Genomic DNA, 27,431 nt, shown 5'->3' on the forward strand with positions numbered 1-27,431 from the left:
ATGTTACACGTGGGATATTCAGAGTCAGAATGTTATTGGAGCGGAGATTGTAAATGGAATGTTTCCTGGTTAACAAGCTAATAAGATAGCTGGGTAAAATACCATTGATAGCTTTATAAATAAAAATGTGCCAATGGAACCATCTACGCAGACCTAAAGAGCTAAAACCAGTCGCCTCATAAAGATGACAATGATGAGTGCGTGTCTTGGCATTAGTAATAAACCGTAATGCACCATGGTAGACTGTGTCAAGTGCATGCAGCATGGTAGAGGCAGCATGCATATAAATAACATCCCCATAGTCCAAGACTGGTAAGAAAGTGGCACTGATCAATTTCTTCCTAGCTTGAAGAGTAAAACAGGATTTATTTCTAAAATAAAAGCCAAGCTTTACTCTCAGCTTTCTCACTAATTTATCAATATGAACTTTGAAGGTTAGCTTTTCATCAATCCACATATAGATCAGTGGCTCCCAACCTTTTTCAGTTATTGTAACCCCAAAAAGAATTTGCACTGCTTGGAGTACCCCTGAAGTACCCCCTCATGTTCATTTCACTAGTAAGTCTATGGTGTCATGAGTGTTTTCAAGTACCCCTGGTTGGGAACCACAGCTATAGATGACTAGCTAATAGCTATACCGCTTACTTATAACAAAATCAATGACTCCAATCACTCCATGGCTAGTTCCTTTCTTTGGAAAACAATGACAGTATAAAAGGGTCACGTAAGACAATTATTCACTCAAACCTGTGGAATAGTCTTCCTCTAACACTAAGAGAATGTACTACATATAGCTCGTTTTAAAGTCCAGTTGAAGAAATGGCTATGGGCAAATCAAAGTTGCACACATTAGTATGTATGTTTTATCCTTTTTTAAATTGTTTTACTTTGTAATATGTATATGTATTAGTGTTTGTGAAGTTGAATGTAGTCTTGTGTGAATACTGTATATTGGATTTAGCTAATTTATGAACTGACTGTAGATGTACATTTTATTTTGCAATGTTTTTGTGAGCTGTGTGATCTTAGCCCGTGGGACTACGGATGGAAATTAGCCCTTGGCTATAATCCGGCATTTTTACATGCATGTACTCCATGTCTTGTTCATTAACATGCACTGTCCCAATCAAATAAAACAAAAAAATATATAATAATAATAAAATACACTGAACAAAATTATAAACGCAACACTTTTTTATTTATCATGAGCTGAACTCAAAGATCTAAGACTTTCTCTATGTACACAAAAGGCCTATTTCTCTCAAATATTGTTCACAAATCTGTCTAAATCGGTGTTAGTGAGCACTTCTTCTTTGCCAAGATAATCCATCCACCTCACAGGTGTGGCATATCAGGATGCTGATTAGACAGCATGATTATTGCACAGGTGTGCCTTAGGCTGGCCACAATAAAAGGCCACTCTAAAATTTGCAGTTCCATCACACAGCACAATGTCGCAGATATTGCAAGTTTTGAGGGAGCGTGCAATTGGCATTCTGACTGCAAGAATGTCCACCAGAGCTTTTGCCCATGAATTGAATATTCATTTCTCTTCAATAAGCTGTCTCCAAAGGTGTTTCAGAGAATTTGGCAATACATCCACAAGGCCTCATAACCGCAGACCACGTGTAAACACACCAGCTCAGGACCTCCACATCCAGCATCTTCACCTCCAAGTTCGTCTGAGACCAGCCACCTGGACAGCTGCAGCAACAATCGATTTGCATAACCAAAAAATGTCTGCACAAACTGTCAGAAACCATCTCAGGGAAGCTCATCTGCATGCCTGTCATCCTCATCGGGGTCTCTACCTGACTGCAGTTAAGGTAACCGACTTGAGTGGGCAAATGCTCACATTAGATGGCATCTGGCACTTTGGAGAGGTGTTCTTTTCACGGATGAATCCTGGTTTTCAGCGTGTATTGTGTTGTGTGGGTGAGCGGTTTGCTGATGTCAACGTTATGGATCGAGTGGCCCATGGTTGCGGTGGGGTTATGGTATGGGCATGTGTGTGTTATGGACAATGAACACCGGTGCATTTTATTGATAGCATTTTGAATGCACTGAGATACCGTGACGAGATCCTGAGGCCCATTGTTGTGCCATTCATCCACGACCATCACCTCATGTTGCAGAATGATAATGCACGGCCCCATGTTGCAAGGATCTGAACACAATTCCTGGAAACTGAAAACATCCCAGTTACAATTTTGCTGAGATTAAGTGGGCAACAAAACGTTTGTAACGGAATTAAAGTGTACTGTTGTACAAAGATTATTATAGATCGCTAGCTAATAGCTATACAGCCAACATAAAACGAAATCAATGACTCCAATCACTCCATGGCTGGTTCCTTTCTTTGGAAAACAATAACAACATAAAACGGTCATGTAATACAATTATTCCCACAAATAAATGAAAATCATGGTATTTCAGATATGTATTGTTGTGTAAAGGCTGAAAAGCACCTAGTGGAAAAGCATTTATGAGATACAGAATTTGGAATGTCTGAGAAGGGAATTGAACTGGGGTCATAATATTAAAGGACCAGGATGTTCCCACTACACCACAGGGCCGGCTGGCAGCTTGAATAGTCTCATCGGGTTGTGATCTATAATACCCGAAATAGCACACATGCATATTTTGAAAATCCACCAGAAACATTTACAATAATATAACTTTTAAAGATAATGGTCCTGTGGTACTTTACACCAATTGTCAACCAAATCTGTTCAGTGGTTTCGGAGGAGATGTCGTTTAAAGGTGTTTTTATTAACGGCAAAATTGTGAGAAACATCAGTGATGTTTATAGCGTCCCCAAGAGGTATTTCTGTATGGGACTTTTTCTGTCCATTCTTGAGAGACACATGTATTAGTATGTTTCGTTTCATAGCTGTTTCACACCAAACGGCATGCAAATCCGTTCAGCGGTCTCGGAGATGTCGTTAACGAGTTTTTCACCAAATTCAAAATGAAGGAAAATCCACACATCAAGTATCCACACATCAAGAATGTGACATGGTCCTCAGACTGTCTGTATTAAGATATGTTATACTTCCAACTCAGCCGATATCCTATTTTAACTGAAGGTTCAGAGTTATTGTCCTACCCCTTTTAATGGTGTTGCTTGTCATATCTACTCAACCTTATGGTGTTTTTGTAATGTTAAACATTAAAGACTTTTGTAAGAAAACCATGAGACTATATTTGACCAAATTTAAAAATCATCATTGTACAAATATAACATTTTTCACTCGGTTTAGATTTCAGAAATCGTATTTTTAACAAAGACGGGTAGAGTGGACCAGAGAAACTCATCAACGACACAGTGAATGCCGTTTGGCTCAAGTGTACACCAAACAAAGCAAACCCTGGCTAATAAAAACAATATTGGTGAACAAGACCAAATATATATTCCACCAAAGAATTCAAAATGCAGCCAATTTGAACCAACGTGCACAGGGAATAGTACAAGGGAAAATGCATTTACTAAGTTGACCACATCACAAAATCAACAATTTAATATCCAAAAACCATTATATACAGGAGCAAACCTTAATCCATCCTACAGCCTCTAGAATTGGTGGACATCAAGCGTGACAAGATCCGTGAGGTCCTCTGAGCAATCACACTGTCATTGCTACAACATTGCCCAATTTTTTATTTATTTATTTATCCTCAATCTTGCTCAAGTAACTGCACACAGTAGGTCAGGCACCAAAGAGCTTTATTGTGGTTGCTAAACAGGGATTACTCTCTTTTACTGATGAATGCTTTCTGGTTGGGCATGATTTGTTTTGCAGGTGGTGGCCACAGACAATTGCTCTCTCCTTATACTTCCTGATCAATTCTTCTTTAGTTTTGCTTTTTGTTAGTGTCCTTGTCACTACTGGTAGCATGAGGCGGGACCATGTCCAAGGAGCATGTCCAAGCACGTGGGGGCCATAAACACTACTTAGTCATATTATGGGTTGCCGTGATGAAGTTCACGCAAGTTGGAACAGCCTGTGATTTCAGTTGTTTACTTTGGCTATGGCTGTCGTTACCCTTCAATCTGGCCGTGAGGCCCCAAATATCTTATCTTTTCACTTGATTAAAAAGTCAGTTATTGTCACCTAGTGATGGCCATTCGAGGCTTCATTAGCGTAATCTTAGAAGCAGGATATTTTGCTGGCAGCACTCAGATATTCTTTATCACAATAAAAGCCATAATTGAAAAGTTTAAGGGAATACAGTGATGGAAAACCTTATTTGATCACCTGCTGATTTTGTACTTTTGCCCACTGACAAAGAAATGATCAGTCTATAATTTCAATGGTAGGTTTATCTGAACAGTGATAGACAGAATAACAAAAGAAAAATCCAGACAAACGCATGTAAAAAAAATATATAAATTGATTTGCATTTTAATGAGTGAAATAAGTATTTCATCCCCTCTCAATCAGAAAGATTTCTGGCTCCCAGGTGTCTTTTATACAGGTAACGAGCTGAGATTAGGACCACACTCTTTAAGGGAGTGCTCCTAATCTCAGCCTGTTACCAGTGTAAAAGGCAATTGTTCACAGAAGCAATCAATCAGATTTCAAACTCTCCAAATAGCTGTCCAAGGATGTCAGGGACAAGATTGTAGACCTACACAAGGCTGGAATGAGCTACAAGACCATCGCCAAGCAGCTTGGTGAGAAGGTGACAACAGTTGGTGTGATTATTTGCAAATGGAAGAAACACAAAATAACTTTAAATCTCCCTTGGTCCGGGGCTCTCACCTTGTGGAGTTGCAATGATCATGAGAACAGTGAGGAATCAGCCATGAAACTACACGGGAGGATCTTCTCAATGATCTCAAGGCAGCTGGGACCATAGTCACCAAGAAAACAATTGGTAACACACTACACCGTGAAGGACTGAAATCCTGCAGAGCCCACAATGTCCCCCTTCTCAAGAAAGCACATGTACAGGTCAGTCTGAAGCTTGCCAATGAACATCTGAATGATTCAGAGGAGAACTTGGTGAAAGTGCTGTGGTCAGATGAGACCAAAATCGAGCTCTTTGGCGTCTACTCAACTCGCCGTGTTTGGAGGAGGAGGAATGTTGCCTATGACCCCAAGAACACCATCCCCACCGTCAAATATGGAGGTGGAAACATTATCCTTTGGGGGTGTTTTTATGCTAAGGGGACAGGACAACTTCACTGCATCAAAGAAACGATGGACGGGGACATGTATCGTGAAATCCTGGGTGAGAACCTCCTTCCCTCAGCCAGGGCATTGAATATGGGTCGTGGATGGGTATTCCAGCATGACAATGACCCAAAACCAACGCCCAAGACAACAAAGAAGTGGCTCAAGAAGAAGCACATTAAGGCTTGGAGTGGCCTAGCCAGTCTCCAGACCTTAATCCCATAGAAAATCTGCAGAGGGAGCTAAAGGTTCGAGTTGCCAAACGTCAGCCTTGAAACCTTAATGACTTGGAGAAGATCTGCAAAGAGGAGTGGGACAAAATCCCTCCTGAGATGTGTACAAACCTGGTGGCCAACTACAAGAAACGTCTGACCTCTGTGATTGCCAACAAGGGTTTTGCCACCAAGTACTATGTCATATTTTGCTGAGGGGTCGAATACTTATTTCACTCATTAAAATGCAAATCAATTTATAACACTTTTGACATGCATTTTTCTGGATTTTTTTGTTGTTATTCTGTCTCTCACTGTTCAATTATTAAACTGTTTACTGTTATATTGGGACTATTTCTGGTGGATTTTCAATATCATTCACGAATGGCTAATAAGCTGTTATAACAGCCAGTGGCAAAAGCCATACAGTTAGTAGATGCTATTTGTGGTGGAGGAAAACTTAATAAGAAATGTTACTGTCATGATGTGTTTCACCTGTTGTCTTGTCCACGCCCCTCACCAGGTGTTCCCAGTTCCCTATTAACCCTGTGTATTTAAACCCTGTTCTCTGTTTGGCAGTTGCCAGATCGTCTTGTCTTGTACAGTCATTTCCAGCGTTCTATGTGTTGCATTCTCCATTCTTCCTGTCCTTCCATTCCCCGGTTACGACCCTTGCCTGTTTTTCGGATTACGAGCCTGCCTGCCCTCCCCTGCACCTTCGACCATCTGATCTTCCGATAACAACCCCTGCCTGTCCACCACTATGAGCCTGCCCACTACCTGTTTGTTCAATAAATACTTTGGACCGCCCTCCTCTGCCTCTGTGTCCGCATTTGGGTCCCCACTCGTTCACCGTTGTGTCAGTTATTCAGTACAATGTTTAATGGTGTCTAAAGACATATTCAAACTTGATGTGATGTTGACAGAATTCTGCGTGACAGAATTATATAATGTCCAGAGACTATATTGACACTTGGCAGATGTATAGCTTGGTGGTGTAGTGGTTAAAGACACAGCATTTCATATGGACGTTCCGGGTTTGAATCTTGGGAGGGCAACAACGATCAATGCTTTTTATTGCGGGCCGGCTGAACTAGGCTTGCCTGGTTTCTTGTTCCTTATCAGCAATTCTGATTATTTGTAAGCTCCAAAGCCTCCTAGCTATTTCACTCAATGGCCTTAGTGCCCTGGCGTGTGGCCTTTGTGCCCTAAACATTTTTGTGACACCAAATGGCCTTGCCCCTAAAATAGCAAAATTACAAGCCTGCTTGTAACTTCAAGACTTCATTAGACATCATTAGTTGAAAAAACAACCCCTGTTCATGGGACAGCAACAACGCGTCATACCCAGAAGTGGGAAAAAAAACCAGCAAAAAACTGCATTGTTCAACTGCAAACATTTACAACCAGATACATAATGGTTTATCATAGAAGCAGTTGTAAATGCTTTAGAAATACTTAATAACTGAAAGAAAATATTGTCTCATAATTTAGCAAGAAAAGATCAGCTATCGCACTATTTTGAGCAATGTGTTTTAATGGTTTATAAATTATATATAATACATTAACAAATGATGATACAACCATTAAAAGCATCATTATAAATCCTTCATAAACCCTTTACAAAGGGCACCTTATTATAAAGTGTTACCCAGATTTCATAAACCCTTTACAAAAGCCCTTTTAAACAGTTGAAGTTTTTAAATAATTTATTAACATTCATTACAGCAAACTTTATTTACTTGATTTATCATACCTTCTCCCATCGTGCTCTCTGTCACCATAGCACTATTGCACATGTACGGCAAACTACCTTTAGCATAACATATGTATGAAATCAATGCAAATTGTACCTCCTCTGGTCAGATAGATATTCTGAAAGACCCAGCCCCATTGCTGTGTCTGTTCCTCTTTCTCACTCCTGCTTATTTGTTCCGTAGTTTGGATGATATCCTCCTTGCCATCCACATAGGTGTCACATCTTCAGGAGTTGGTGAAGGAAAGTGAGCAAAACCTTGGCTCTGCGCACAGCCGCATCTCCAGTCTGAAGGACACCCAGGAGAAACTATGCATTGAGCTGGATGCCACCAGGGCCAGAGTGAGAGAGACCAGCAACCTTCTTACTGACCTGCAGGTAAGGGCCAAAACAACCTTTACATTGTCAAAAATACTTGACAACTTTAGGACACCTTTTGTGTTGACACCTTCTGATAAACCTTTTAATGAAATGATACCCTTTGTTGGCTTATGGCTCTTTTGTAGAATAATAAAGGACCCAAGTCAGGGGGAGAAGTGTTCCTTGTTGTTTATTCACAAAATATAGTACATGTCTGTCTTAGATGTTCTGCCTTCTTCCGATCTCTGTCTTCGTGGTCTTTCCAGATGTCTCTGTGCTTCTCCAAATGTCTTTGTCTTTAACAGCATATATATACTAGACAAACCTATATCACACTGGCTGTCTTCCAATCATATAAGTGCAATGTATGTTCCACCCTCCCTATGTTCCTTGGACCCATACAGGAATGTATGGACAAAATGTATGGGGGATGTGAGGGGTAATGAACACCAGATGTCCAACCATTGACCTTTGTGCAGTTTCCAAGCAAAGAAAGAAAATGGCACATATTTGCAAAGCAGTACTCCGTGTTGTGTCCTCTAACAAAAGTATATCAGGAAAAAGACATGCTTTCTCACAATTCCCCCCTATGACATTAAAGCACTACATTTACATGTCATAACAACAAGTCTGTAAAGAATAATAACACTACCCATGTAAAAATAAGAGAAGGAAAACAGTTACTAATAATAAGGTGAGCTAATTCATCTCACATCCTAATGACGTAAGAGGTACACTTGTGGTTACCTATATATGCATATTAAAATTAGAGATAGACGGTGGGCGTGATGGTACTCTTTTCCTTTACAACACAATCCTGTGAGGGAGAACGTTGTTGGTCAGCACAGGTATCACAGCCACCTTGGGCACACTGGAGCTGATACGGGCACGGCCTGTGATCGTGTAGGTCCCGTGGGAGTATGCGCCTTACTTTGAGTGACAGACACCTGTCGACAGCACACTTGGCAAGTGTTATTAAGATAAAAAAGACCAACACTACAACCACCACTGGCATAATCATGGTCAGCAGAGAACCTCCCAATTTACCAAAAATAGATGACAACCATGTAGAAAAACCTAAATCATCAGGATTGTAATTATTGTATTTAGCACCTTCCTCACGGATCTTACCAGACAAATCAGTCAGTTCTTCAGAGTTATCAGGTATGTAGGTACAACACTCAGTCCCGATAACTGCACAGGTTCCCCCCATGTAATCAAGAGCAAGTCTATTTTGCATTGCAACAGTACGAAGGGCAACCATTTCAGCTGACTGCAATTTCTGACTTTCAGAGGTCATGTTAGCTAAAGCCTCCAAAGAGCTAGCCATACTAATACTCTTGCCAACATGGCAGTGCCATAGGAAGGGAATGCAATAGCAAAAAACCTTTTAGTTTCTGTGATGGATCGTATATGTCGTGTTTTAAAGGGAGACTATGTACTCACGTGGAATCACATAACCCAAATAACATGATCCTCGCCATAAAGGTGGGAGCCATGGATAGGCATTGGGGCCACAAATGAAATGAGTTCCATTAGGAGCAATCATACCCGTAGTTATTAAGTTGCCTAAGGTGTTAGCATAAAATACAGATTCAGTGCCATTATGGAGGGTTATATTGGCATACATCAAACACTCAGGGATAGTAGTACCATCACATATAGAGAGATCCGCTGTTTGGTTGCAATAACTTCGGCCTACAAACACAAAAGCATTCGAATATTGGTCCATTAGGCTTTTGGATTGTTCTCGCTGTATACACAACCATCCCCTAGGTGGATTAGTAACTACTATATGTGACGGATGACGCCAGAAATCAGGGCTGTTTCTATCAAAGGCTGGCAACTATGACGCCATGATTTCACAGGCACACCTAAAGATGTTACATGATCCTGAACGGAAATGCATCCAGATCGTTTAGGTTCCCTCAGAAGAATTTGGTCCGCGAGAGTGCAAGTAGCTGTCATTAACACCCCAATTATTGCATATAGAAAATTTTAACCAACTGAGGTCTCTTCAGATCCCTAACATCTCAGACTGATTGAATAGAATGACTCCTAAGGGAATACCTCCTTTAGCAGTGAACGGTGTATGGGTACAAATCCAACAACTACTCTGGTTAATCGTCCTGGCAAATTGTAGGGCCAAAAATGTATTAATTCCATGATGACCATCCTTGTGTCTATGTGCATCAATGTTTGGGACTAGAGCACCACCACACTGTACCACCAGGAAACACAAAGAAACAATTACCATGAACATCGTGATCTATATACCTCAGTAGTGTAAGAATCTACTTCCCTAGTGGCTAACTAATTCCTAACTAGTATTTAATCCAACACAAATATCAATCACAACGGTTCTATTTGGCACATAACAATTGTGAAGAATTCTTCTTCCTGTCCGTTGGTCAATTAGGATGGTCTTGATGCTGATCCCATATGTCACTTTATCTGTGTAGAGTCAGGAAAGACCAGGATACAGTTTGTGTTGTCGTAGGTTCAGGTAGATAATCTGCATAACCTGCAAAAAGAACAAAGAGAGAAAGTGAGAGTATGGGTGTTTCTATGTAAAAGGTAGATAATCAGCCTCAATTTTGCTAAATGACAGTTGCAGTGGTTGCATAAAAATGTATCAGATTCTGATCCCTTTCTATGCATCTTCACCCAAGATGGGCCCCCGGTTGCCTATTGCAACCGGTTCTGTAGTCTCAAGGCTCTGCTCTTCGTCATGTTGTACCACTTTGCAATGAGTAACATGTATCCACCTCGGTTTACCCTGTACCTTCACTGCTGATCTAGTGACAAGTAAAACTTGGTAAGGGCCTTCCCACTTAGCTCCTAATGTCTCTGTAAGGTGTTTCTTTATCATTACCCATTGTTCTGGCACTACATCATGTCCCCCCTCAGGGGTTGTTCCCCACACTTCCTTGACCTTTTTTGTCTGCCTCTGCTACTAATTCTGACAGTTGCATACAGTAATTAACCATAGTATCACTCAAGATGTGTATATCTGCTTTTCTCAGGTCTAGAGTGCCTGGGAGTGACATAGGCCTGCCTGTGACAACCTCAAACGGACTTAAACCTGTAGTCTTGTTGTGTGTAGCTTTTATACAGCACAAGACGGTAGGCAGCGCATCAGGCCACGCTATTCCTTCTTGATGCATTTTTGCTAATCTGCTCTTCACAACCTGGTTTTGGCGTTCCACATGACCACTTGATTGTGGATGGTAAGGGCAATGTAGTCGCCAGTCTATGCCCAGGAGGCGGGCTACCTCCTGACACACTTTCCCAGTAAAGTGAGTTCCTTGATCAGAGTCCAATTGTTCCGGTAATCCCCATCTGGGAATTATTTATCGGATCAGAACTTTTGCTGTGTGCTGTGCTGTCCCATTCTTGGTAGGATAAGCCTCCACCCATTGTGAGAAACGGTCAACAATTACCAACACGTCTTCAAATCCTTTACTCTTAGGCAGAGTAATGTAGTCAAGCTGTAAGTGTCTGAAGGGTCCTGGCGGGGCAGGTGCCCGACGTGTCTGAGCTTTCACTTTTTCCTTTGTATTGTTTCCCATACAGATGTTGTAGTTTGCTACGATAGTTTCAGCTTCCTTCCGCACACCAGGGTTCTACCATTTTCCAACGAAACGGTAGATTATTTTGTCAACGCCAACATTTCCCAAAGAGTGAATCTGAGTTATTAGGTGTGGGAGGAGTGTGTTTGGTGCTACCCACCTAAGGTTGTATTTCCACACACCTTCTTTGTTGAGTTTGCATCCTGCAGACATCCATTCCCATACTTCATCTTTTGGTGCATTGTTCTGCATTTCTTTGATGTGTTGGAGAGTGTCCAATGTATATCTTCTCATGAGTCTGGGTGATAGTGGTGTCCGCTTGGCAGCTGCCTTCGCAGCCCTATCCGCCAGATCATTGCCTTTGTTCTCTTCTGTGAGAATCTTGCCATGTGCTTTTGTTTTCATGATTGCAACTTGAACTGGTGACTGGAGAGCTTCCAGTAGTGCCATTACTTCTGGTCCATTCTTCACGGGAGCCCCCAGTGATGTCATGAATCCTCTATTCTTCCAGATTTTTCCAAAATCATGTGTGACGCCAAATGCATACCTTGAATCAGTGTAGATGTTAGCAGTTTTCCCTTCAGCCTGTTTACATGCTTCTGTCAGATCCACTAGCTCTGCAACTTGTGCTGAAGTTCCTACTGGTAAAACACCAGATGCCACTACATCACTTGATGTAGTAACTGCCCATCCCGCCTTCCTCTCTCCCCCCTCCACAATGCTGGAACCGTCAGTATAGAAAACAAGTTCAGGATTCACAAGAGGATGGACTTTCGTGAATTCATCACAGAGCTGGTCCAAAACCAACTCACAACAGTCGTGTTCAAGCAATGTGGAATCAGGCGGGAGCATCAAGGTGGCAGGATTAGAGGGTGTACCACGCTTTATGTTGATATTAGGCGCCTCTAAGACTGTGGACCATTTGTTCCAGCGTGCAGCTGTAACTTGTGCAGCTCGGTTCATAGTCAAGAGAGTGTGCACAGCATGTGGGCATTTGATGATACGCTGTTGGGTCAAGAACAAGAGGTGATACCAGGGATACAGCAATGTAGGTGGCCTACATAGCTCTCAGACAAGGACCCCAGCCTAAGGCTACATCATCCAATTTCTTAGAGTAGTAACCCACTTTTGGCGATCTCCATGGTCTTGTGTCAGAACTGATGTCATGTAGCCATCTTTTTCAGCCACAAAAAGGGTGAATGGCTGTCCTGAGTCAGGAATGCCCAGAGCAGGTACTGACAACAGTGCCATCTTGAGTTTGACAAAGGCATCTTTCTGTTGTTCTGTGAACTGAACTGGATCCTTTGAGTCAGGGTCACCCTTCAGGAGATCATTGAGGGGTTGTGCTATTTCAGCAAACGAATCCACCCAACATCGGTTGTAGTTACACAGGCCCATGAAAGAACATACATCTTTAATGGTAGTGGGTTCCTTTGCAGCTTGAATGGCCGCAGTGAGACTAGCTGCCCTAGATGGGTGACCTGTGGCTGCATGATTTGTGCTTTGTCAGGGCTGGCCTTGTGACTTTTTGCATGTAGATGGTCCAGAAGTGTTTGGAGGTCCCGTGCATGTGTCATTTCATCTTCAGATGCCAATAGGATGTCATCCACATATTGTATGACAACTGAGGACATTGGAGGCAAGTCTTGTAGATGCTTCTGCAACGCCTGATGGTATATGGAGGGGATATTGTGTAGACCCTGCGGTAGGCATGTCCATTGATACTGCTGACTGTCTACAGTAAAGGCTAGCCATGGTCTGACATCAGAATGTAATGGTACTGACCAAAAGCCATTAGCCATGTCAATCACAGAAAAAACAGTGTTCAGGTGACAGTGAGGTGAAAATAATAGATGTGTCTGCCACCAGTGGGGTGAGTTTGGAAATTGTTTCATTTGCGTTCCTGTAGTCTACAGTCACACGCCATGCACCTGTTGGTTTTTTCACCTGCCAGACCGGGCTATTCGATGCAGAATGTGTCTTTTCCACAACACCCATGTTATGTAAATCTCCAATAACTACCTTGGTTGCAGCCATGGCTTCTTTACTGATAGGGTATTGTTTTGTGCAAGGCGGTGCTTCACCTATAAGGCATACAGGGTCCATATCCAATTTACCACACTCATTCTTTTTGGTGGTCCATATAGGGTGGTCTTTCAAATTTGTTGTTTCAACCTTTCTGATTCGCCATGTCACCTTTCCTTCATCGATGTCCAATGTGGAGTCCAGTTTCATGATAACATCAAGGCCCAAGATAGGCTGATCAAACGGACCAACCCATATCTCAGCATCAATCGTCATTGGACCAATAGAAAATGATAATGGTTCTGTTTGTTGCATGTCTGTTTTCCCCCCTCCCACACCCGTAGCTCTCATCTTCTTGCCGTTGTACACAGGATGTATGTGTTTTACATAGGATGTAGGCATCACAGTAACTTCAGCTCCTGTGTCCACTAAAAAATCAATCGGGTAGTTGTTAACCAGCATATTCACATATATCTCATCAGACTTCATGTGTACCCCAGCAGAGATGGGCCGTAAGAGGGGGTCTGTTAGTTTCCCTCCACCGCTTCCACCAACCTTTGATGTTGCTCATGAGTGAGATCTTTACATTTTTGCATTAACATTGTGTCATTAGGATTGTTGTCCTTTTTCCAAGTACCTTGGTTTCTGTTTGACCCGGTCTTGGCCCTTTTGTTCTTCTTATAACAATCCTGTTCCCTGTGGCCAGGGATTCCACAGTAGTAACCCGCTCCTTGTATCTTACTTGGTCGATTTTGAATTGCTTTAGATGCGTTTTCTACCTGCATTTTCTACCTGATGACAGGTGTCTTAGTGACATTGTGTTGATTCATGTCTCTATCCAGTCTTGCTAAAGCGTCAGCTGTTTCTCCATATGTAGCTTTATCCCAGTTTTTAGTAGTAGCAACATATGTTTTTCTCAGATCTTCATGTATGGATTGCGCCATTTTTTATGTCAGTGTGCGCATCATCATCCTCCACTCCAGTTAAACCACTGTGTCTGATCACAATAGCCTTAAATCGTTCTTCAAAATCTAAGAATGATTCCTTTGGCTTTTGAACACATCTGGTTATCTCTCCCCAATTTGTGGTGACATTGGTCAAGTCTTTGACATATGCCTGTACTGCCTTCCATCCACTTCTGTTATCTTGGCCGTCCACACCTAATGCAGTAACAACCTTGTCTTGTAACAGAATGGATTCACAGTTTGTCAAAACAAACCCAAGGAGTTGCACTCCATCCATGGGATGCAAATTGTAGATTGTCTTGTAGCGTTTAATAGCATCCCATGTCTTCATTCCCACCTCACAGGGATGTTTTAAATGTTTAGACCATTCATTAAGTTGTTTTGGTTCAGCAGGGTTATGATAGGTCATTAAAACCTTCTTTCCCCCTTTGTCTGGTCTCACTAACTTGGACTTCAGAGGTCTGACATTTATTTCGTCATCATTACAATCGTCATCTGAGTCTAAAGAGTCCCAGCCAGGGAGGTCACTCCATGTTGGATCCCAGATACCTGATGCCTTGGCTGCTTTTTTCATTTCAGCTTGTGGGTACAATGAGGAGGGGGTTATTTTAACTGAGGGAGGAGCCACTTTGTCCACTCTCTCTCCCTTCAGCTTGTTCAGTTCCTCCTCCTTTTTCTGCTTCTGTTCAGCCAACGCCCTAACATTTTCTTTCTCCTTTCTCACAGCTTTTTCATGGTTATCTTTAAGAAATGTATCATTCCTTTTCCTGATCTCTGATAATACAATCAACGACCAGCGTGTTTTTTGTAATCCATCAGACATTCTCTGAAATTTTCCCCATGTTTTGTGTATATCAGAAAGATTCCATGAATTAACTTTTCCTGGAATAATGGCATATTTTTTCAATATCTCTTGGAGACACTCATCTAATTTCAGGCTTTTTTTATGTCATCAGCTAATGATTTAGTGATTTCCTCAATTGTAATATTAGTCGGGGCTGCAGTCCCCTTTCTTTCTAATGTTGTTTTTTCAATTAAAGACATTTCTTTTCTTCACCTTACTTGTACACGATTATTATTGTAATTACTACACACGTGTCAACCTGCTATCCAAATAACAAGGACTCCTAGATGAATAACGAAGCTTTGCACTAAACAGTGGCCTATATTAGGACTTTACACATGTGTCACTTACTACTCAGTCTAGTAAGCACTTCCCATCACAACAGGGAAGATTTCACACTACAGATAGTGTACTTGGATACATATCACTCAATTGCATGTACTATCACAACATATAACCTGACCATTGGTTCTTTAAAAGGTGTAGATTCTGACTCACCAACCACTGTCAGAGGATGAGGAAACCAACTCCCAAATGGGTGTGCACTGTCAGCAATATTTTCCTCTTGATCAACGATGGATGTTTGATGAATTTGATCTCAGAACCCAACCTATCCGGGTCTCGGCTACCAACTGTTGGCTTATGGCTCTTTTGTAGAATAATAAAGGACCCAAGTCAGGGGGAGAAGCGTTCCTTGTTGTTTATTCACAAAATATAGTACGTCTGTCTTAGATGTTCTACCTTCTTCCGATCTCTCTCTTCGTGGTCTTTCCAGATGTCTCTGTGCTTCTCCAAATGTCTTTGTTTTTAACAGCATATATATACTAGACAAACCTATATCACACTGGCTGTCTTCCAATCATATAAGTGCAATGTATGTTCCACCCTCCCTATGTTCCTTGGACCCATACAGGAATGTATGGACAAAATGTATGGGGGATGTGTGGGGTAATGAACACCAGATGTCCAACCATTGACCTTTGTGCAGTTTCCAAGCAAGGAAAGAAAATGGCACATATTTGCAAAGCAGTACTCCGTGTTGTGTCCTCTAACAAAAGTATATCAGGGAAAAAGACATGCTTTCTCACACCTTGTTGGTCCAACTCCTTTTCACAAGCGGGAAAATATTTAGCTGTCTTTTCTGCTACTAGAACCCATTAAGCAGGTTGGTAACTGGCTTTCAAGAGCTAAAAACATAACAAGCTTTAACATCCACAAGTGAAATTGTCATATTTATTATGGACAAAATATCCTGGGAAATTTTTTATAAAAAACGCATCACAATATACACTCACCTAAAGGATTATTAGGAACACCATACTAATACTGTGTTTGACCCCCTTTCGCCTTCAGAACTGCCTTAATTCTTCGTGGCATTGATTCAACAAGGTGCTGAAAGCATTCTTTAGAAATGTTGGCCCATATTGATAGGATAGCATCTTGAAGTTGATGGAGATTTGTGGGATGCACATCCAGGGCATGAAGCTCCCGTTCCACCACATCCCAAAGATGCTCTATTGGGTTGAGATCTGGTGACTGTGGGGGCCATTTCAGTACAGTGAACTCATTGTCATGTTCAAGAAACCAATTTGAAATGATTCGAGCTTTGTTACATGGTGCATGATCCTGCTGGAAGTAGCCATCAGAGGATGGGTACATGGTGGTCATAAAGGGATGGACATAAATAGGAGAGTTCTGCTTTCAGTCCCTGCCGGATTATTGTACAGCCACGTAATTATCATAGTGTTCTCTACTTAATTAAGCAAGCTATCCGAATTCCCCTAGTATCCTGTTTTATTTGTTGTCTTCTGCTCACCGTGTTTTTTCCGTCGTTTCCAGACCCTTATTGCGAGACCCGTCCTGCATCTGCCTTCCCGTTATCGACCTTCCCCTGTATTGACTCCCCGATTTGTTAACTGAACCCTGCCTGACCATTCGACCATTCTTGCCTCCCGGACTTCGTACCTCTGCTACCCACTATCCACCCTCCAACAATACATTCATACCCGCCTACGTAATTCTTACGTATCTCCACTGTCATCTCCGACTACTACAATAATCATCATCATTGTCCTTTTACCCCGGTGTCTGTATCTGCTTCTGGATCCTACCTCTGTCCTGAGTCCCGGGAGTCGTGACAAACAGGCAGGCTTTCTGCAGCCTCCTCAAAAAGTACAGGCGCTGCTGTGCCTTTTTGACCAGGGCTGAGGTGTTGAGGGTCCAGAAGAGGTCCTCAGAGATTTGGACATCCAGGAATTTGAAGCTGGACACATGCAGCCTTTTGACTTCCTATAATACACAATGAGCTCTTTGGTTTTCTTTGCATTGAGGGCCAGGATGTTGTTGCCAGCTTACCATGGCACCAAGTGCTTGAACTCCTCCCTGTAGGCTGACTCGTCATTGTCACTGATCAGGCCCACCACAAGGAATGCACTCATGGGTGAAGAGGGAGTACAGGAGGGGGCTCAGCACACAGGCTTGTTGGAAACCAGTGTTCAGGTTTTGGGTGGAGGAGGTGAAGTTGTCTAACCTGAGAGACTGGGGTCTGTTAGTTAGAAAGTCCGACGTCCAGTTGCAGAGAGAGGGGATGATCCTGAGGTCATGGAGTTTGTTGACCAGCCTAGAGGGGATGACCATATCTAATGCTGAGCTGATGTTTATGAATAGCATTCTCACATAGGTGTTTTGTCCAGGTGGGTCAGGGCAGAGTGTAAAGCTGTGCAGATGGTTTCCTCTGTAGTGGTGAGTGTGACAATGTAGTAAAGACCTTGGCCAGCTGCCCAGCACATGCTCTGAGTACACACCTGGTGACCTCATCACCCTGCTCAGTGCAGATGTCTGAGGGGGGCATCATCTGGGGGAGTTCAGCTTTTAATGGCTGGCTCTTTGTTGTTTCTGTTGAAGCGGGCGTAGAACCTGTTTAACTTGTTGGTGATGGAAACATCGCTAGCTGTGGGGGTAGGATTCTTTGGCCGGTAGTCTGTGATGGCTTGGATGCCCTAACACCTGCGTTGGGGTTCAGAGTTGTTGTTAAAGTGCTCCTCAATCCGCAGTTTGTGGTCATTTTTAACCATCTTGATGCCCCTTTTCAGGTTGGCCCTGGATGAGCTGTTGGCCTCTGCATCGCCAGATCTGAAAGCAGCGTTGCGTGCCTTTAGCAGTTGTTGGACCTCTCTGTTCCTTCACAGCTTCTTGTTGGGGAAGGCCTTTATTCGTTTATGGTTGGGGACATTATTGATGCAGATGTTGAAGTAAAGTTAACACTAACCACAAGAGCAAATACATGAGGGCAGAAGTATTTACAAGTATTATGTATATGTATATTACAAGTGGAATGTATAAATGTGCAATGAGTGCAAATGCAGTACAAATGGCAATACTAATTATGCAATTAAGGCAAGCAGAGGAGGGCAGAAAATGCACAAGTATTAACTATAGTGTATGTTGCAAGTGGAATCTAAAAGGCATTTTAGATGCGCATGTGAGGCAAACTGAAGGAATGAGGTAGCATTTGCAACCTCAAATGCTATGTGAACTAGGCTGTCAATCGAAATCAAAAGCGATATGTTCGTTGTAAGTTCAGTTTGTCCATCGCAGTATAACCATAAACAGTATAATTTAGACTTCCTATAATGTAGCCACAGAAGCTTGTAGCCAGCAAAGGTTTAGTCTGAGCAATTCTAACGCCTAATTTGTTTTGCCAGTGGCAAGATCTGCGTCTCTCACCACTACACTATTTAACAATGTGTAGTCAGTCAATCAGGCACTCTGTCAGTCAGGTACTCAGTAAGAGATATTCGCTCTTGGCCGGGTCCGGCAATAAAACACGAAACAAAAACGTAACAACATTACATTTGTTATAACAAAAACAAAGAACAACAGGACACAATGGGGAAGGCGGAACTTCAATTGGGTGAGTGATGAGGGAAAACAGGTGTGGGCAATAATTAATGAAAACCGGTGTCCATGATGAAGTGAGGGGGAGACGGTGTTGGATTAAACTGTTCCATGCAAGAAATTGACAAGAAACTGAAGATACTCCCTTCACAGAATTGCTCAAACTAGCTCTAACCAGAATAGAAAGAGTGTTAGGTCCTGGTACACAACTGATCAAGAGGACAAATACATTAGTGTTTAGTCTGAGAAACAGATGCTTCACAGGTCCTCAAAAGGCAGCTTAATTAAATATTAAGTCAACACTGAAGGGGCAATTCGAGGATGCCGGCCTTCTAGGCAGAGTTGCAAAGAAAAAGCCATAAATCTGACTGGCCAATAAAAAGAAATTATTAAGATGGACAAAAGAACACTGACACTGGACGGAGGAAAAACTCTGGGTTTTCTAATGATCAATTAGCCTTTTAAAATGACAAACTTGGATTAGCAAACACAACGTGCCATTGGAACACAGGAGTGATAGTTGCTGATAATGGGCCTCTGTACGCCTATGTAGATATTCCATTGCATTGAAAATCAGCCGTTTCCAGATATAATATTCATTTACAACATTAACAATGTCAACACTGTATGATCATCACTTCTGTTAATTTTTTTTATTTTAATGGACAAAAATGCTTTTCTTTCTAGAAGAAGTACATTTCTAGGCGACTGGTAGTGTGTGTCTCTGTGTGTGTATATATATACAGCTCTGGAAAACATTAAGATACCACTGCACCTTTTTCTTTCCTTTCCAAAAAAGTTTAAAAGGAAGGTTTTGAGTGAGGAACAGTGGTCTCTACATTTTTTCCGGAGCTGTGTGTATGTATATATATATTGTTTAACACGTTTGTGAGCGCAAAAGCAGTGAGTTTGAGGGCTTCTGACATTGTTCAGTAATCAGCTTGGTATTGGGACTTCCAAATTCATTGGCTGATCCCTCCAGGTCATCCACTTTGAGGCATGTGGGTCATCAGTCATTTGATTCCAGTCTGGTCATTAGTTATGGGTTCTTGACTTTTATGAACTCATCAGTCATTTGATTCCCTCATTACAATCCGAACGGATCATGAGGGGGAGCACATTGTACCACTGTAGCATGTGTTTGAGTCTGACCCAGTTTCAGTCAAGTTCAACAACAAAGGTGAGGATGTAGGTAGGTGGTGTTGGGTGTGTTCACAACTGCATCGTAAATATGTCAGTTTAATGCTACTTAACCAGCAAGCTAGTTATTTGGAGCCTAAAACAGCCTGATTTCATAGATCTGAATGTTATCTGGGAAGATGCAGCTGTGTTAACTAGAGCAGATGTTAGCTTATATGTCAGAAAACAGTTGGAAATGTACTATTTCCCATCCGTAATCATAGATTATCATGTTTGTACATTCCCATGGAATACAAGGCTTAAACAATCCAAAACATCCAAAATGTTGATTCTTACGCCAAAAAAATATTTTTGTGAATAAACAAAAATGAGCATGACTTCCAGTGGGTTCTTGTAGGCTGCCACCCATATGTAAAAAAAAAAAAAGGTCTGGTGATAATTTATGATGCAGATATGTCATTTAAAAATGTTTTGCAACATAATGGGACGGATGGGTAGCATTATTTAGCCTAGTGTAGCCTAGTGGTCAAGAGCGTTGGGCCAGGAAACCCTGTCGTTCTGTGCCTGAGAAAGTTAACCCTAATTGCTCCCAGGTCATTGCTGTAAATGTATCAATGTGTCCAGGAGGAGATTGAGACCCAGAAACAGCAGCATGAAGCCAAGTTAATGTCAATAAGGACAGAGGAGAAGCAGAAAATTGACAAAATGGCTGAAGAACTTGACCAAAAATGGACAGAGACTCTCAGGTAGGCCTTCATGTTACTTCATTGTTACCCTGCCACTTTGCTATTGTGCATGGTATGTATAAGCCTGCAATCTCAACAATTCAAATGTGGCTTAGATTGTGTTGGTAAACCCATTTTAGACTTTTTTTCTTGACATTGGAAAAATACAGTTTGTGTGTTCAGAAAAATTAATTACAGCCTTTTAAATTGTAAAATCAAAAGTCTTGACACATTAAAGGGGTTTTCTTATTTTCACAATTTTCCACATTGAAAAAAGGCTTTTGCCACCAAACACTAAGTCATGTTTTGCAGAGGGGATCAAATACTTATTTCACTTATTAAAATGCAAATCATTTTATAAAAATGTTAACATGCGTTTTTCTGGATTTTTTTGTTGTTATTCTGTCTCTCACTGTTCAAATAAACCTACCATTACAATTATAGACTGATCATTTCTTTGTCAGTGGGCAAACGTACAAAATCAGCAGGAGATCAAAAGAACATTTTCCCTCACTGTAGCTCTGGGTCTTCCTTTAATGAGGACTGCCACATGAAAGGAAGACCCAGAGCTATCTCTTTTGAAGAGGATAAGTTTATTAAAGTTGTCAATTAACCGCATCTCAGATTGCAACCAAAATTAAGGCTTCACAGAGTTCAAGAAAGAGACACTTATCAAAATCAACTCTTTTAAGGTGTCAGGACTTTATCGTCGAAATGCTGCAAAGAAACCACTACTGAAGGACACTACTGAAGAAGACACTTGCTTTTGCCAGGAATTCACAAGAAATGAACATTAGACCAGTGGAAATATGTCCATCGGTCTGATGCGTTCAAATTTGACATTTTTGGTTCCAACCACTGCGTCTTTGTAAGACAAACAGTGATTGAATTGATGATCTCTGCATGTGTGAAGCATGGAGGAGGTCTGATGGCGTGGGGGTACTTTGCTGGTGACACTGTCATTTATGTAGAATTTAAGGCACACTCAACCAGCATGGCTACCAAAACATTCTGCAGCGATACACCATCCCATCTGGTTTGTGCTTAGTGAAATTACAATTTATTTTTCTACAGGATAATGATCCTAGACATACCTCTGGCTATTGCAGGGGCTATTTGACCAAGAAGTAGAGTGCTATTGTTACATTAGATTATTTGGCCTTCACACTACAACCTTAACCCAGTTAAGATGGTTTGGGATGAGTGAATGGAAAACTCCCAACAAGTGCTCCTCATGTGTGGGAATTCCAAGACTAGTGGAAATTCATTCCAGATGACTACTTTATGATGCTGGTTGAGAGAATGCCAAGAGTGTGCAAAGCTGTTATCAAGACAAAGGGTTACTACTTTGAAGAATCAATCAATGAAATGTATTTTATAAAGCCCTTTTTATTACAACAGTGGTTGTCACAAAGTGCTTGCACAGACACCCAGCCTAAAACTCTGAAGAGCAAGTAATATGTGTTAATGCATAGTGGCTAGGGAAAAACTCCCTTGTAGGCTCCAAAAATAGGAAGAAACTTAGAAAAGAACCAGGCTCTGAGGGATGGCCAGTCCTGTTCTGGCTGTTCTGGGTGAAGATTATAAGAGTACATAATCTTATGGGCCAAGTCAATGTTTTTGCATAATCAGAATACTAGCAGGTCAATAAATGCAAATGTGTTGAGTCCTTAAACAGAATCAAAGTCCACTGCATAACCAGGTGGACAGAACTAGGTCAGTCGGGTGGGGTGTAGGCAGTAGAGATGGGTGATACCACAGATTTTCTTTTCGATCCAATATCAAGTAATACCAAGGCTGGTATCCCGATACATACAGCTCTGGAAAAAATTAAGAAACCACTGCACTTTTTTCTTTCCTTTTCAAAAAAGTTGAAAAAAAAAGCTTTGAGTGAGGAACAGAAGCGTTCAATTTGCAGTGGTCCCTTAATTGTAACCCTTCTATTTCTCCCTCAAAACCTTCCTTTCCAACTTCTTTGGAAAGAAAAAGGTGCAGTGGTTTACATTTTTTCCAGAGCTGTATTTGTTTTTCCTCAAAATTGATAATGAATTCAGATATTGTTTTCCCAACATAGTTGGGAATATTAACCTTAGTCGGTGTATCAGAGTACTCGTTTAAATGTAAATGCACCCACTGTAATATTCTGCGCTGTGATAGCCTATTTTTTTGTAATGCTTTGTATTGAAATTATCAAAATAAACTAATATTACCTATACACAAATACTATACTGTGAGGATACATATGGCTTGTGTCAGACAACTGCCTCTTGTTGGGTTGCACTTTGTCAATGGTATTTGCCTGCATTCTCTCCTCTGATCGCCTCCACTGTACTTTATCATGCTATTTTATGAGGCTGATTCTTAGGTGTTTTAATAAGTTTGTAGTATTGCCAAAATATCATACAGACTTTTTACAAAGATGAAATAACCCCAAACAATGCTTTGTTTCCATTCTGCAATAAACGCACAGGTTACCTAGTCTACTCCTTCTTATACTGTGACTGAGTGTTCACAGCATGTTTGTGTGTAGGATGTAGGAGCGAAAGGAGACAGCAGAAATAGTTTCTATAAACAAAAAATTTTCAGCACCGAAAACACATCGAATTGATAGAATAAATAATAATAATAACTGGTCGAACAGAGCACCTGGTATTGATATTTTTATGTGAAGATCGATTCTAAAAAGAAAAGTGAGAATCAAAAGTAGCAATACTTTGGTATCGATCCGCCCATCCCTAGTGGGCAGTGGCCACAAGAGTCATCCGGCAGAAACCAGATCTGCAACACAACCAGGAGAACTTCAGGCATGGACAGCTTCGAGTCCTTTGGGCAAGGTAAATCTGAGGCTTGATCCAAGCGCTCATGTCCTCCTATGGTCAAATAGAAAATAAAAATTCTAGATCTTAGGTTACTTGTTGGTATGTATGGCTTAACCAAATCAGAGAGGTAAGTGGGAGCAAGTCCATGTAGCACTTTGTAGGTTAACAATAGGAGATTTTTTTTCATGGATTAGCTTTTCTGCATTATTTGATATAAAGTCCCAGATTTTAATGTTCAGAAGATAGAAAAGGCTGCTCTTGAGATACACTGCTTAAAAAAATTAAGGGAACACTTGAATCACACATTGGGTCTCGATGAAGGAAATGTATTAAATATAAAAAAATGTACTGTACATTGTGTCATTTGTTGAGAATAAAATAACAACAGTCAATGGAAACCAACATCGCCAACTGATTGAGGGCTGGATTCAAACTCACACCGAAAATCTAAGTAAACAATTGAAATCACAGGCTATTCCAACTTGCGTGAATTTTATCATGGCAACTCGTAATGTGACTCAGTAGTGTGTATGGACCCCACGTGCCTGTATGCATTCCCGACAATGTCTGGGCATGCTCCTGATGAGATGGCGGATGGTGTACTGGGGGATCTCACTCCCAGACCTGGATCTGTGCATCAGTAAGCTCCTGGTCAGTCTCTGGTGCTATTTGGTAGTGTCAGATGCACAAATACATAAAGTCCCAGAGGCTCTCATTTGGATTCAGGCCTGGGGAACGTGAGGGCCAGTCAATGGCATCAATGCCTACATCATCCGGGAACTGCATACACACCCTGGCCACATGAGACCAGGCATTTTCCTGCACCATGAGGAACCCAGGGCCCACTGCACCAAAGTATTTCTTCCCAGTACCTAACAGCAGTCAGGGTACCATTGGCTAGAACATGGAGGACTGTGCGACCCTCCAGGTATATGTCTCCCCAGACCATCACTGACTCACTGCCAAACCGGTCATCTTGGATGGTGTTGCAGGCAGCAGAATGTTCACCACGGCATCTTCAGACTTTTTCACGTCTATCACGTGCTCTTCCACGTCTGTAAAGCCCAAAAAAGGATTAACACCCACAAGGCTCCTGGACCAGACAACATCTCAGGCATTGTTCTCAAGGTCTGTGCTGACCAACTGGCTGATGTCTTTACTGATATCTTCAACCTATCGCTACAGCAGTCTGTGGTCCCCACCTGCTTCAAAATTTCCAAAAAAGCAAAAAGTCCTCTGCATGAATGAAGTGCTTTGAGCTGCTAGTTAAAACACATTACAGACTCCATGCCTGCAACAAACAAAACAGGTCCACAGAGGATGTCATCACTCTGACCCTCCACTCTGCACTCTCTCATATGGACAAAAAGGAATACATATGTGAGAATGCTATTCATTGACTATAGCTCAGTCTTCAACAACATTGTGCCCCACAAGCTGGTGGTTAAGCTCAGGGCTCTGGGTTTTGACCCTGCTATATTCAGATGGATCCTGAACTTCCTGACGGGCAGACTCCAGGTGGTGCAGATGGGCAACAATACCTCCTCCTAACTGACTCTTAGTACTGGCTCCCCCCCAGGGCTGTGTTCTGAGCCCGCTCCTGTACTCTCTCTTCACCCACGACTGCCTGGCAACTCACGTCTCCAACACCATGGTTAAGTTTGCTGACGACACCACCATCATAGGCCTGATCTCTGACAACAACGAGTCAGCCTATAAAGACGAGTTAAGGTCACTGACTTTGTGGTGTCAGGATAACAACCTCCAGCTCAATATTAGCAAAATTAACGAGATGATTGTTGATAACAGGAAGCAGCGGCAGGGAGACCACGCCCCCATACACATCAATGGGTCTGCAGTAGAGAGAGTTCACATCATCAGGTTCCTCAGGGTCAACATCAGCGATGACTTGACCTGGTTTCATCACTCTAACGTTGTGGTGAAGGAGGCCAGGAAAAGGCTTTTCTTCCTACACTGATTAAGGAGATTTGGCATGGATTCCAGGATACTCACCAACTTCTACAGATGCAATTTCAAGAGTATCTTGACCGGCTGTGTCACCGCCTGGTATGGCAGCTGCAACGCCCTTGACCGCAAAGCACTTCAGGGGGTGATTAGAACAGCAGAGCGCATCACAAGGTCTGACCTGCCATCCCTGCAGGATCTCTACACAGAGAGGTGTAGGAGGAGGAGCAAACAGATCATTAAATATCCCAGCCAACCATGCCACGGACTGTTTACCAAGCTGCCGTCAGGCAAAAGGTACAGGAGTATTCAGTCCAAAACAAACAGGCTACGGGACAGCTTCCTTCCATAGGTTGTAAGGCTGCTCAACTTGGGAACCACTGGCCGTTTTTGCCACTGGCTGTTATAACAGCTTATTAGCCAGTAATAGCCTTTACCAGTATCTACTAACTTACTGGAATAGTCATAGGACTTGAGCAATTGCTAGCGAGTCTGCCAAAGCTATTTCATTTTATGGAATAAGAATGTATTTTTTTCTTTCATGGCATAACAACATACTTTTTTCTTTTATTTGTGAATGACATTGATACAATAACTATCAAGAAAGGAGACGATAACTAACTTTTTCATCAAGTGAAACGACGAGAGAATCTTGGAAATAAAATAAATAAATGTTGTCGTTCACAATAGATTTGAACTTAAGCCTTCCACGTGAAAGGCACAGTCTAACCATAATGCCATGGCATTACGCATTTCACCAGTCGCTAAACAATATTGAGCATTGTGTTAAACTGACTAATGTTTCTTATTAAGTTTACCTCCACCAGAAATAGCGTCTATGAGCTGTTAGCTTTTGCCACTCTCCATTTGAACAGCTTATTAGCCAGTAATAGACTTACTGGTATCTACTAACTTCTTAGGAATAATTATAAGAATTGAGCAATTTCTAGCGAGACTGAAGATGAGCTTTTCCATGCCAGAAACAGTTGCAATATAACCATATACAATTTCAGGTTTAGCCAGCGAAGTTTTCGTCAATACGGAATAAATCACAATGTGTACTTCGCTTTGCCTGCGAGGAGACCTACAGTTCACAAGTCCGCTTTTCTAACCACTACGCTTTAATAGATAGATTTCAGTATTATTATAAAATGTGGAAAATAGTAAAAATAAAAAAATACCCTTTAATGAGTAGATGTATCCAAAGTGTTTGACTGGTACAGTTATTTCATTAGTACCCTGCCACTATTGTGAATGGCATTCATAAGTCTGCAATCACAACACATAAGCCATTCAAATCTGACTTATATGTTGGTAAACCAAATTTAAAGGTTTTTTCTTGATATTTGATCTTAGCAATTTATACAACTGCCAAGCTTGTTTTTGAATATTTACACAAGATTTGGTAGTGATTAGGAGTTTGTGAGACAAATAATTAATTATTGTAACGGTTTTGGCAGATGATAATGGATTAAGCACTGTATATAGATTGGGACTTTTTCAATTTCAAATGGGTTAACAAAGGCCATATTTGACACATTAATCCATCAGACTGTTCATGCTTTTTGCAGAATATTCTGGTGAATAAGATTACCAATCAGGGCTGTCTGACCCAGAATTTGTGATGTAGATTGCTAGACTTTTGGATAATCAATGTTTCTAATTCCTTCCTTGCTCTCTCCTTTGCTCTTTCTCTCCCACACCATCACCCCCATCACCCACTCAATAGGGTCGAGTTAAGGTTGCTGAGGGAGGAGTTGACAGAGGAATATGAGGCTGATAGACAGGCGTCTTTGACCCAGCTGTCTCAACAGAAAGAGCTAGAGTTGATGGCAGCCCGAGAGGGTTGGCAGAGGAAAGTGGAGGACCTGCTCGAACAGGTAGTGTAACTAGCTCCATTTCATATAGACAAGATGTTGTTTACCACAATACCCTTTGAATTCTAGAGCACTGCTGTAGATTACTAAGGAT

The 27,431-nt window shown here is 41.6% G+C and overlaps 1 protein-coding gene across 3 annotated transcripts in view; it reads left to right on the forward strand.

Annotated features, from left to right (window-relative positions):
• LOC105031273 (protein FAM184A) overlaps positions 1 to 27,431 on the forward strand; it is a 249,226-nt gene that overhangs the window by 54,005 nt on the left and 167,790 nt on the right. For all 3 annotated transcript variants that reach the window (XM_020044400.2, XM_013132781.3, XM_029125749.2), the window contains exons 7-9: positions 7,365 to 7,526; positions 20,576 to 20,697; positions 27,190 to 27,340. In XM_020044400.2, the coding sequence (XP_019899959.2) occupies positions 7,365 to 7,526; positions 20,576 to 20,697; positions 27,190 to 27,340 (435 nt within the window). The remainder of the gene's footprint in view (positions 1 to 7,364; positions 7,527 to 20,575; positions 20,698 to 27,189; positions 27,341 to 27,431) is intronic.

The sequence above is a fragment of the Esox lucius genome, chromosome 15, assembly GCF_011004845.1.
Source record: "Esox lucius isolate fEsoLuc1 chromosome 15, fEsoLuc1.pri, whole genome shotgun sequence".
Classification (NCBI taxonomy): domain Eukaryota; kingdom Metazoa; phylum Chordata; class Actinopteri; order Esociformes; family Esocidae; genus Esox; species Esox lucius.